General features: G+C 42.8%; 1 protein-coding gene across 3 annotated transcripts in view; it reads right to left on the bottom strand.

Annotated features, from left to right (window-relative positions):
• The window catches only part of LOC310791394 (WD repeat-containing protein 76-like), a 31828-nt gene that overhangs the window by 16589 nt on the left and 2553 nt on the right, over window positions 1-12686 (bottom strand). The window contains exons 5-8 of one of the 3 annotated variants that reach the window (XM_083653086.1): window positions 10505-10573; window positions 7582-7674; window positions 6874-6914; window positions 1942-2080 (exon numbers count right to left, since the gene is read on the bottom strand). In XM_083653086.1, coding sequence (XP_083509212.1) covers window positions 1942-2080; window positions 6874-6914; window positions 7582-7674; window positions 10505-10573 — 342 coding nt within the window. The remainder of the gene's footprint in view (window positions 1-1941; window positions 2081-6873; window positions 6915-7581; window positions 7675-10504; window positions 10574-12686) is intronic. The other 2 variants (XM_083653087.1, XM_083653088.1) reach the window with 2 other exon arrangements.

The following is a 12686-nucleotide window of genomic DNA, read 5'->3' as shown; positions in this document are numbered from 1 at the left end:
ACTATAGTAGCTATTGGAGGTGTATAACCTATTTTACGGACTCATTAGGTGGCGACAGTGCTTGCTCGGTGCAGTCCAGATTAGAGACAGGTCCGAGAAACAGCCTAAAAGCCGTGGATCAAAGACAACCCGATGCATGCTCCCAGAGCCATTTGCTCTGTCGCGGGAGCTGACATTGGCTCCGAACAGGAGTCAATCCGCGCTCACAACTGAGCCCCTCTGTCCCTGTCTGTCTGTCTGTCTGTCTGTATAGTTTCTCCACCCGATTAGCAGACAGGAAAGCAGCCCCTGACGCCAAACCATTCAGCAATCCGGGTTGGCTCTTCCCTGCTGTGGCGCTGAGAGCCGACAGCAGCACACAAACGCAGCACTCCGAAAATATAATGGTTGCGTGAGGCTGTGTGCAGTGTGGGGAGGAGTTTACGGGGGGAGGGGGGGAGGGGGGGGAGGGGGGTGGTGCACGCAGGGCATCACACAACAACTACGTCACTACATCAGAAAATATTATCTTCAGACTCAGTGAATGTGCTTGAAATGCTGTATTTCACAAAAGGCGGATTATCTCAGCTAATAATTTGAAAAGCCTGAAAACGCTGAAAACAACCTATCTTCTCCGGCTCATAACTAAAGAACGGAAAATGGTATCAATAAACTTTTTTTTGCTGATGATACAATAGAGCCAGCTCGTTCTTGTGCGTGTTCGGTGTTTACATAGTAATATCACACAATATTCTGTGGGCCTCGAGAAATCACTGAAAACGCTCTGAAAACTCTGGCACTGGGAGCATCCGTTCTCCAAAAGTGGCTGGCACTGAATGAGTTAAGGAATGGAATCGATCATGTGGAATTTTTATCGATTTTGTTATTATTATTATTTTTTTTTTTGCGGACTAGGTTTGGGTGGAATTCGTTCCTCCTCGCCCCACTCCATTGCACAGCCGACTAACGTGAGGTGGAGCTTCATATAGTCTCTAGTTTTCTGGCTGGGCACGGGCCTTTGTGCCAACAAAACTGTTTTAAACATGGGGAATTCACACCGGCATGCGCCAGGGACAGCAGAGTGTTGGAGAGGAGACACATTGAAATAAAGAGTTCGTATTTTCTGCCATAGGCATTCATTTTGTAAAAAATAAAAAATAAAAATAAAAATATTAATATGATCGATAATCGATAATTGATCGTTAATTTCCCCCAATTTTCGATTATGGAAATTTTTCAAAATGAACATCCCTAGTTGGGACAGTTGAGAATCAACCAGTGGGCAAAGCATGGAGACGGGAGAATATAGAAATGTTCATTTCTGTATGTTAGATAGAGATTTTATAATTGCGGGGAAGGGGGGTCCGGGGGCATGCCCACCCCGCATTTTTTTTTTTACATTTTAAAGTAAAATGCACCAATTTGGTGCACTGTTTTATGGGGACAACGGATGGAAATTAGCCTCGTGCTAAATCCGGCAATTTTTACACTTTTACTATGTTCCAGGTTTTATTATCTGTTCTATGGTTTCTGTGTTCATTAATTTTGCACTGTCCCGTCCAAATAAACAAATAAATAAAAAATAAATACTCTGAGGGCAAAATTAAGAGGCTAGATCTATGAAAAACTACACACATCCCTCAATACATGCCTTTTAGACACCACCTCCTCCAACTCATCAGAGCTCTGATATGAAAGCAGTTGACATGAACAAGGCATAGAACAATACTGATGTGAAACCAGAGCCATATTGAAATCACGTTGGTTGTATTATTATTATTGTACTTTATTTTAAATTCAACCATGTTCACTGCTTACCATGTTCACTCCTTCCTCTCATTATCAAGAAAGCAAAATCACATCATTATATATATATATATATATATATATATATATATATATATATATATATATATATATATATATGATGTGATATATATATATATCTCAATTTTAGACTACCTCGCAGGTTGGCCGGGATCTGGTGAACCTAAGCCAAGGGGGAAGTGTGATGGTCGCACTCACAACAGTCTCTGCCGGTTTATTTTGGAGACGACAGGATTTGCGAGAAGGCAGCACTTCTCTCACAGCAGCCTTTGACCTGCCACAATGAAAAGTAGTGTTACAGTGACATCAAGAACAACACATAAAGGGTAATTTTGATATTTTTCAACCTGGACCCTATTTTGTATATTTTTATGTAGTGCTGCACGATTAATCGAATCGCAATCGCGATGTCAGCACGTGCGATTACATAATCGCAAAAGGGTGCGATTATTTAAAAAAAGTGTCTGTGTGTGTGCCTCGTCTAACGTTACACAGCAAATAAACATGTTTCTCTGCCATCACAGTGGACATCAACACTAGCGGGAGACTTTTCCCACTCCTGCAAATATACAGTAATGTTATGCGTAACGTTAACATAATCTTACCAAGGGAGCATGAGCAACCATCGCTAACACAGCTCAGAAAAGCATGTAAACAGCCGTGTGATTAGTGAGAAAGTTGGTACGTTTAAGTGTACAGCAGCTAATGAGCCGCTGTGATGAAGAATATAGTGACATTAACCGGGGCTGAGAGCAGAGAAAACACTCGCAGCTGCAGCAGCACCTCTAGTATGCTCATGACGCCTTCAGGGTCTGCACGTAAAGTCTTGCGTCACGTGAGTGTGGCATTTTAGGCCACCTGTAATCTGTAAAGAAATAAACTGGGTGTGTATTACTCATTGTATTACTGGACAGACATGTACCGTAAATTCCGCACTATAAGCCGCACCGGAGTATAAGCCGCAGCAGCAAAATTGCCTGTTTGTTACATATATAAGCCGCACCGGACTATAAGCCGCAGGTGTTTTAATATTTTTTTTTTTTTTTTTTTTTAATTGTGTTTTAATGTTTAATTACCATAATGTAAGGGTTCATGCACAGAGAGGATTGTCGGGAAAGAGATGGCTGTTTGAGGAAGCTCCCATTTATTAACATTTCAACAAAACAACATAACACAACACCACCTGTGTTTTTTTTTACAGTGCACACAGTGTCCGCGGTGTGGTGAAAAGAGGGCAAGAGAGGAAATTAAAACAGAAGTGGATTTATAGTTAGAAAGAGTGCTAAAAAAGAGAGATTTTTTTTGAAAAAATCCATAGATAAGCCGCACCGTTATATAAGCCGCAGGGCCAAAAAACGGGGAAAAAGCCGCGGCTTATAGTCCGAAATTTACGGTAACTAACTTTGCAGTCTGAGCCATCTTACTCTACCTCAGAGAGTTCCCCAAACTTTTGAGTAGCCAGTCAGATTGAAAAAGTAGCCGGATCATGTTCGCGGCGTTTGTTCCAGTGGTCCTTTTCCCAATTAATAAACAAAAAACTCAAATATGTATCCATGAGTGTGACAATTGAAATAATACAAATAAACATTCTTATAAAGGCCCAATGCTCAATTTAATTATAAATAAAACAATATCCATATTGCAAAACACAAACAGGCAATGTATATTTTTAAGAACAAAGAAAATACTAATAACTATGTTTCCCACAGGATTTGGAGAGATTGTGGTGGGTAGACCTTGCTTGGACCCTCTTGGGGGGTTCGGGGGGCCATGCCCCCTGTAAGAAAAATGTGTAAATTTTAAACTAAAATGCATGAATCTGGTTCACTTTGAGAACCAATTTAAGAGGCTAGATCAGGGGTGGGCAATTATTTTTCATGGGGGGCCACATGAGAAACCCAGATTGTTGCCGGGGGCCGAACAAATATTGTCATGCCGTAACCCAGGAATGTCCTCACCACCAGAGGCCCAGATTTTGCTAAGCGTTGGGGGCCGAATGGCGTGGAAAAATTTTGGGCATTTGAAGTCAGGTTTAGGGGAATAACTAATTTTAAATTAACAGTTGTGATGTACCGTAAATTCCGGACTATAAGGCGCACCGGTATATAAGCCGCAGCAGCAAAATTGACTGTTTTTTACATATATAAGCCGCACCGGACTATAAGCCGTGGGTGTTTTGATGTTTAATTACCATATGTAAGGGTTCGTGCACAGAGAGGAATGTCGGGAAAGAGATGGCTGTTTGGGGAAGCTCCCATTTATTAACATTTCAACAAAAGGTGCTGTCAACAATCAAACCAGGTACCGTAATCCTTGTCTTCATCTTTTAGGTGAAGGTGCAGCGTCAAAAACAGAGTCAGAGTCAAAGTCAAGTCACTAATCCTCGTCTTCCTCTTCTTCCTCCGTACTGAAACCAGCAAAGTCCTCAACTTCAGTGTCGGAAACGAACAGGTTCAGGGTGGCTTCGTCAACCACTCTCCTCTCTCCTTCGTTGTCACTCTCAAAACCAAGGAACTCCTCTTCGTCACTGTCGGTGTCGGAATCGAACAGCCTCTGAAGGCGCCCAGCTGTGCCGGCGTCATCATCACGCAGCAGTCCAGCCTTTCGGAACCCGAATGGAGTTTGTGGTCTTGATGGCTGCTTTCACGGAATCTGTTATATGAGCCCTCATGCTGTCGAGAACGAGCAAAGCTTTTTTTTGGTGAAAGAATCCTCCAGGGCGCTTGACGTAGCACTCAGCCAGCCACTCCTTCATGACACTTTCCATCATCCACCCTTTCTTGTTGACTCTGAGGTATATCCCACTGGGAATTTTCTCTTTCGGCATCGTAATCCGCTTAAAAATCACCATTGGCGGCAGCTTTACTCCAGATGCAGAGCAGGCCAGAACACAAGTGAAATTCGTTCTCTCGTGCCCAGTGGTTCTCAATGTGATCGACGATTCACCTTTCTTGTTAACAGTCCGAGTGAGTGGCAGGTCGAACGTCAAAGGCACTTCATCCATATTTATGATCTGCTCCGGTTCGATGGAATATTCCTTGATCTTCCTTTGTGTGAATTCGCCGAAGTTTGTGATTTTCTCCTGGTAGTCGTGGGAGGGAGTTGTTGGCCGAGTGGCCGTTTGCTTACCGTAATTACCATATGTAAGGGGTCACGCACAGAGGGGATTGTCGGGAAAGAGATGGCTGTTTGAGGAAGCTCCCATTTACCGTATTACCGTAACATTTCAACAAAACAACATAACACAACACCACCTTTGTTTATTTTTACAGTGCACACAGTGTCCGCGGTGTGGTGAAAAGAGGGCAAGAGAGGAAATTAAAACAGAAGTGGATTTATAGTTAGAAAGAGTGCTAAAAAAGAGAGATTTTATTTGTATTTTTTTTTTTTTTTCTGAAAAAATCCATAGATAAGCCGCACCGTTATATAAGCCGCAGGGCCAAAAAACGGGGAAAAATTTACGGTAATTATTCAGTCTTAAACACTAATATTTGATCTTTTTCTCACTCACTCCTATGTCACCACTTGCTCTCCCTGCAGGGCTTGAAATTAGTTTTGACCACCTGCCAATATGGCTGCTAGAAGTTACCAGCCAATTAGAATTTCCACTGGCCAAAATGTTTTTCTTGAAATAAACCAGAATATGAGTGGGTTAATTTAAGCATAAGCATCAGTAAGTGGCCCGGGATTCTCAAAGCCTGTGTTGAGGGTCACACGAACAACAATGCACTCTTGAAAATCCAAAACCAACAAGTTTATTATTTACATGTTTTACTTCAATGTAGAACAGTCATTGATATTCCATATTCCAGACTGAAATGTTATAACAGAAGTGGAGTATTGGCCAGAATGACATGAACATTTGGACACTTATTCAGGGGGTATCTTGTGTCTTGTCTTTTTTTTCAGTGTTTTTAAGCGTAAGTAACCGGTAGGCCAGAGGCCAGTAGGCGGAGAAATCGCCGGCTACCGGGGCTTGGGGAACTCCCTGCAACCCATGTGCTGCAATTTATATTTTTCTGTTGTGTTTCTTTTTTTCTATGTTTCAGACAGGCAAACGTCTCAAACATAGACCGATATCACAGGATTGTTGTGAAGAGTACATGGCTCTATAATTTGTAAAGATTTTATTATAAACTAGAAGGACCGCAACGCGAACTTATGCCTCCGCCATTAGTTCATTCTTGAGTTCAAATCGCCATTTGAGGCAAATTGGAAGAAATTCCGTCAAGGCGCTCCTGTGATGTTGCGTTACAGAGCTTGGAAATTGAGTGTGTGAGGTCACAGTGACCTTGAACTTTGACCACCAAAATGTAATCAGTTCATCCTTGAGTCCAAGTGGACGCTTGAGGCAAATTCGAAGAAATTCCATCAAGACATTCCTGAGATATCGCGTTAACAAGCTTGAAAATGGCATTCGAGAGGTCACAGTGACCTTGACCTTTGATAACCAAAATGGAATCAGTTCATCCTTGCGTCCAAGTCGATGTTTGAGCCAAATCAGAAGAACTTCCATCAAGCCGTTCTTGAGATATTGCGTTAACCAACTTGGGAATGGCGTTCGTGAGGTCACAGTGACCTTGAAGTTTGACCAGTGAGTAAAATTTGCTTGTCATCATCAAGACAGAATTGTCACGATATCCCAAAATCACCATATATCATCACAATATGATTCCACTGAAAGACGATAAATTATCATAGTGAATTATCACCCAGCCCTATGGACAAACCATACTACACTATATGATGGCTATGTTTTTGTGTTCACATTTCATATTATTTAGTAGGCAGCATGCAGTGCAAGCTTTCAGACACAGACACAATTTGAACTCCTACACATTTTGCTTCTTGCTTAGTGATGCCATGACCTGTGCATGAGTAGGCTGGCGTTGTGTGTGCAAGGCAACTATGACTGTGTGTATGGCCAATGGTCCCAGATAAATTCATAACCTGTTCAGTCACACTGCAGTTCCCAGTCGTGCCAGGAATCCCCTGCACTATTTCAGAAAACAGTTGCTGAATTCAATCAAACGTTCTCATCAGTAGTCAGTCGTTCATCAGTTTTACCTCATGGGACGCCGCTGTGACTGCTTCAGATCCTCACGTGCCTTTTGACAGAGAAAAGCAATTATTAGCCCCCGTTATATCTATTCATGGACAGCAAGATACTTACTTGGTCACTACTAGTAAGGGGCGTCTTGAAGGAGGATGAGGAGGTGGATGGCATTGTCCTCGTTAATTACATTTTTGATAAAAAATGTGAGGATTAAACCATTGACTTGCACTTAGGGGTGTAACGATAACCAGTTTTAATGATAACCGTGATAAAATTCCTTATGATAACTGGACAGTTTAAAAATTTCATTATTATTAAAACCACGGTTCCCGTGATTACAGTGCTTTGAAAGCATGGTAAATACTGTCCATCATCAATCAAATTTGGCAACAGTCTCCCAGATGCAAATGTGCAGCCTTGGAGAACTGATTTCAGTGAGTGTATCAATCCTTTTTGGATCTGAGTTTTCAATATAAAACGTAAAATGATTTCACCGAGTGTCTCAGTACTTTTTGAACATTTTCAGCAATTTTTTACGAATACCGTGATAATACGATAACCGTGATAATTTTGCTCACGATAATCGTGATGTGAAATGTTCATACCGTTACATCTCTACTTGCACTGTGCAAGTCAAGGTAAATGGTTGCACAAACCAAAGTGCTCTGGATGTGTGTAGGTGTGTGTGTGTGGTCATCCCATGCTCCACGACTACCTACCTGCAAAAGGTTGATGGAAGACAGAAAGGCTTGGTTCTGCCTGATGTTCTCCAGTCGCTCCAGTTCATATTGAGACAGTACTACACGTATATCCTGTAGTAAACAAACACAGAAGATTCATAACTAAGAAAACTTACTTTTCTTTTATGTGTATAGATATACATTTCACAATACATTTTCAATAATCTGGCTTTTTATTAAATGCTTTTTATATGGAGTAACCATTTAGGATGGTATAGTGCAGTGGTGACCAATTTGGGGCCCGCGGGCCAAACTGTTTGTTTTGGCCCGCCACGGATTTGGGAGGAATATATATATATATATATATAATCCCCCCCCCCCATTTTTTATCCCCCATGAGTGCTAACTTAATTTATTCATCCTGGTTGCTACTCCACCCTCTGCCGATCTGGGGAGAGCCGAAATTGGCTCCATGCTTCCTCCGAGACATGGGCAGTTAGCCAGCCGCTTCTTTTCACCTGACAGATGAAGCTTCACCGGTAGGACATAGCACGTGGGAGGTTATTAGCAACCAGGATATTGCATGTTTTTGTCAAATTGTCATGGCAAATTGTTTACAAAAGATGGACAATAAAGCTGATTTTCAAAGTACCTTGAGGATTTTTCAAGTTGTGAATTACCGGTAAGTCAAATTTCTCTCTTGATTACAAAGGTGGAAAATACAACTGTTTTTAACGGGGTGTTTACTGATTAAATGTTTAAGTTCCCCACAAATGCAGATGTTTTTTTTAATATATATAACCAATTGCAAATTATTACAATTACCAAACAGATAAAAAGTAGATTATTATATTGAAATGTTATTTTAGATTTAGAATGTTAATTTTCTATAAAACACAATACATTTTAATGTAATTCCACAACGTTTATTTTTGGCCCTCGGCCCTCCACCCAGATTGAGTTTTGGCCCTTCATGGGAAAGAATTTGGGCACCCCTGGTATAGTGGATCAGTGCACTGTTAAGGTCCTTACACATCGGGAGTGTTTTATTCGTGCGATTAATTCGCACGTCAATATTTTCCGAACCTGCATCAGTTAATGCAACCGTGCATACCAACGGCGAAGTTCCGCCGAGCGTTATTGCGGTGTTTATTTTTTCGAACCATGGTCGATTTTTCAGAAATTTGCTTCCGACGTGTACACATCTGTGGCTGTGATTGACAGGTGGGTCAAAACTCGCATCGCAATTTCGTGCTGTATATTCGCATCGCTCTTGATGTGTAAGGACCTTAACTCATTCTCTGCCAAAGACGTACTCGGACGTACTTTTTACAATGGCGTTCTGTGCCAAAGACGTACTCGGACGTACTTTCATGTTTTGGCTGTTTACATTACATCAGACACTTTCCCAGCCTGTGACATTGTTTCAAGTCAAACTGATAAAAGCAACCCGCTAGTTTAGTATTTATGGGTGGAGCCTGTGGTCGAAACAGAGTCCGATCCAGAGTTCTCGGCTGGCGACGATGGCGAGGAAGACGCCAGCGTTCTTCACAGCGTTCTGACACGGATGAATCGGAGGAGGAGAAATGGGTGCCACTTGGAGCGATGACGATGGTAAAAAGTAGCCTATTTTTTGTATCGCGTTTGAGATGAAATGATCACACACAACATTCGAGTATAATTGTCACGCATTGTTTATAACTTATGCCGCCGGCATGACTCGCTTCACGTTTCCTCTTGCCAGCTTGCCAGCTTGAGAGCTCTGTCACACTCAAGGGAAGGGGAATCACATGGATACGTCAAACCGCGTCACACACCCGTCCCCAGCAACCAAGGCGAAACATGTGTCACATAAACATTTCAAAGTTTACAGCACTAACGTAGCTATTGTGTGATCTTCTGTGCGAACGTTAGTTATGAGAGGTAACGTTACAGCACTCGTTATTCGTGTGTGTGTGTGTGTGTGTGTGTGTGTGTGTGTGTGTGTGACCACAAGGGTTCGTTCCGTTTGTTTATGCTTTTATCAAGCTAAGCTAAAAATCCACATGGCAACTGTAAAATACATTCTCTTATTTTTTATTTTTTATTTATTTATTTGGGAAAACAAATACTGTATATGTCTGATGTGTCACTGAGGCAAAAAATAAAAGGCTCAAAAGAGAATTCTGCTTGAAACGGTGTCATTCACTAAAAACCTATTTTTCTCCTATTTCTGTTACAAAGGAGGGCATTTTTAGTGAAAACAAGCTAACTTCCACTGCTTGTAACTAAACAAGGAAACATGGTCGAGTTTCAGTTTTTTACAAGGGGTAAGAAGAGCGTCTCTGCTTTATTGTGAGATATGTTGTGTAATTTTATTCCTAGCACAGAATATTCTGTGGGTCCTGGAAGATCAGGAAATATGCTCAAAATCCTGGCACTGGGAGCACACAGACCGAAATGACCCTGGCAGAGAATGAGTTAAGTCTTGCGTGCCAGACTTCCCTCCCTTCCGGGAGACTGAGTCTGGCAGCGTAGATCTCCACTCTGGAATAATGGGGGGGGGGGGGATGCTTTGTTTGATTTAACCTAGTCTCGCTTACCAGACGCTCTCCCTACAAAGGTGGATCCAATCGTTTTCAGCGTATAGCAACGAGCTAGCATTGTTGACATTGTTTCACAGCGGCGCTGCCATTTGAGATCGACAGATTCGTCACAGAGGGAGCGGAAAGGAAATCCATATATGGTTGTGCCGATCAGTCAGAGCGGGTTGGAGCCAATGACAGAGCTTGCAGGGAGCAGAAAGGGATTTTCTTTCGCTGGCGACTGAAATGGACGCCACCAATGGCAGAGCTTATACCAGCAGCCTGGAGAAGCCTATGCGACACTGTGTGTAGTTCTGGATTAGCTTAGCATGAGCTTTTTACTTCTAGGGCTCGCATTTACGCTTCAAAACTCATGATGATTGACCCTAATCATTCACCTTCTTCTTCCCCCTGTCTACTGCTTTCTTCGGACGCTTTCCAACAGATTTCTTCCCTGGTATGAAGTCCTATTGGGGAAAGCAACAACAAAAAACAACACACAAGATGATATTAATTTGTGGTCTGCTTAGTTTCAAAGCCCCCATCGTGCCTGTGTGTGTGTGTGTGTGTGTGTGGACCTGGTCACTGTTCTTGTCAGACTCAGACTCTGAAGGGGAGGGTTCTGGTTCAGATCCGCTCTCCTCTCCATCTCTGTCACTGGATGAGGCCTGGGCCTTTTTGGGGGGAGGGGCCCGCTAAAATGGGATTTGGCGACTGAAATGGACGCCACCAATGGCAGAGCTTATACCAGCAGCCTGTTTCCATGCAGCCAGACTTCTCTCCCAGAAGGGAGGGAAGTCTGGCAAGTGAGACTAGTGCACTGTTGCCTAACAGCAAGAAGGTCCCGGGTTCAAACCCCACTTTCTGAGTGACAGATTGGCTGTGGTGCCAACGACCCTCCGGGTTATGGGATAGCAGTAGGTGAATAGCCTAATGCAAGTAGGTTACAATGTACACGTTTTCTCAATTAATTTACAATAACCCCTCCTTGCGATGTGATAAGTTTCTCAGTAATTATAGTTGATTGCCTCACCGAATAATCTGCTGGTTACCCAATTTTAGCAGCAGAATTTGATGGCCTGGGGTGGGGTGGCACGTCCGTGCGCAATGGCGTTTCTGCACTGCGCAGCGCGGAGATTATGGTGTTTTAGCGCCTAAGAACGCAACTAATGCCTACCCCACACTACAGGATTTTCAAATCCTTGAAGATTATAAAAATCTTGAGAGCCCACACACTACAGGACAGAGAGAGACGATTTTTTAACATTTCAATCTTGGGACACACACACAATCGCGTCTGTTCAAACGCAACCCCACACACTAGAAGATTATGCCGAAGATTCACATTGGAAGCAGGGCTCGACGTTAACTTTTAAAATGCCTATTCAGTGTGCGCACCGGGTGTAGTAGTAGTAATAATGATAATAATAATAATAATAATAATAATACATTTGTGTCATTTCGTTTTCTAAACAAATCTTATTTTTTGTTTTTATAATGCATTTGCACTGAAAGGATTTGTTTAACTAATATTTGCACGGACAGCCGCGTCCATTCGGGATGTAGGCCTACTGTGCACGGCCAGGCGAAAACCGTCTGTAGGTGCCTTGTGGAGGGGCGCGTCTGCTGATTAATTTTGACTCACTTTTCCGTGCAGACACTCGCCGATGCGGGGAGCTATGAGACCTAAGCGCTTGTTGTAGGCTACATGCTTTGCAGTATAGCATTAGTTTTCCGTCCCGTTCAAAGACGCATGGGTATTTCACCTCGATGACAATTTCCTCGTTCTTTGTTTCTGTGCGGGGCTGCGGGTGGACGCGGACCAGTTTATTTTGCGAAAAACTAATGGAAACGCAGCTACTACTGGCTCTCTGCTCAAGATGCAATCGCCTGTCGGGTTGTAAATATCTAACATGTTAGATATGGCCGATTCACAATCGGGAAGAGGCAGTCTTCCCGATTGTGAATCTTTGAACCCCACACACTACAGGATCATTTGGGAAGATTATCTGCCCGACGCGCTTCAAATCGGGAGCACCCCCGAGAAAATCGGGAGGGGGGAATCTTGGCCATAATCTTGCAAATTATCCTGTAGTGTGGGGTAGGCATAAGAGGTGCTTTTCAAAGCTCTTAGCGCAAAGTAATTGCACGCTATCCCCACATTTTAGCACTGAAACGCCTGCTTTGGCCTATGCCCAGTACAATTATAACAGGCATGCGCTTGTGCCCGCCCCCAATAAGTCTGGAAAACATCGATGCTAACACTTCCGGGTTCTTCACTGTTTTCGCCTATGGGATTTTTGAATGGGTTGTTGGCCCGATGCTTCAAATAAGGTCTCTGGGCAACGCAAGCTTAATCAAACGCGAACCAGTGTTCAGCGGGATAATCTTCACAAATGAGGACCACTTTTATGAGTTTTTAAGCTTTTACGTGCCGTTAAAAAGGGCGGCTAGATAGCAAACGGCTTAATGAGACTACTACACTGTTGAGTCGACGGGGATATCATACGTCAATAACGTCATCACTTCAAAGGACGAACATGGAAATTCTCTTTCCCTCACCTGGTTCAGTGGTGACGT

The sequence above is a fragment of the Poromitra crassiceps genome, assembly GCF_964638095.1.
Source record: "Poromitra crassiceps genome assembly, chromosome: 16".
NCBI lineage: Eukaryota > Metazoa > Chordata > Actinopteri > Beryciformes > Melamphaidae > Poromitra > Poromitra crassiceps.
Note: the sequence above shows the minus strand (reverse complement) of the source record. Positions and strands in the feature narration are given on the sequence as shown.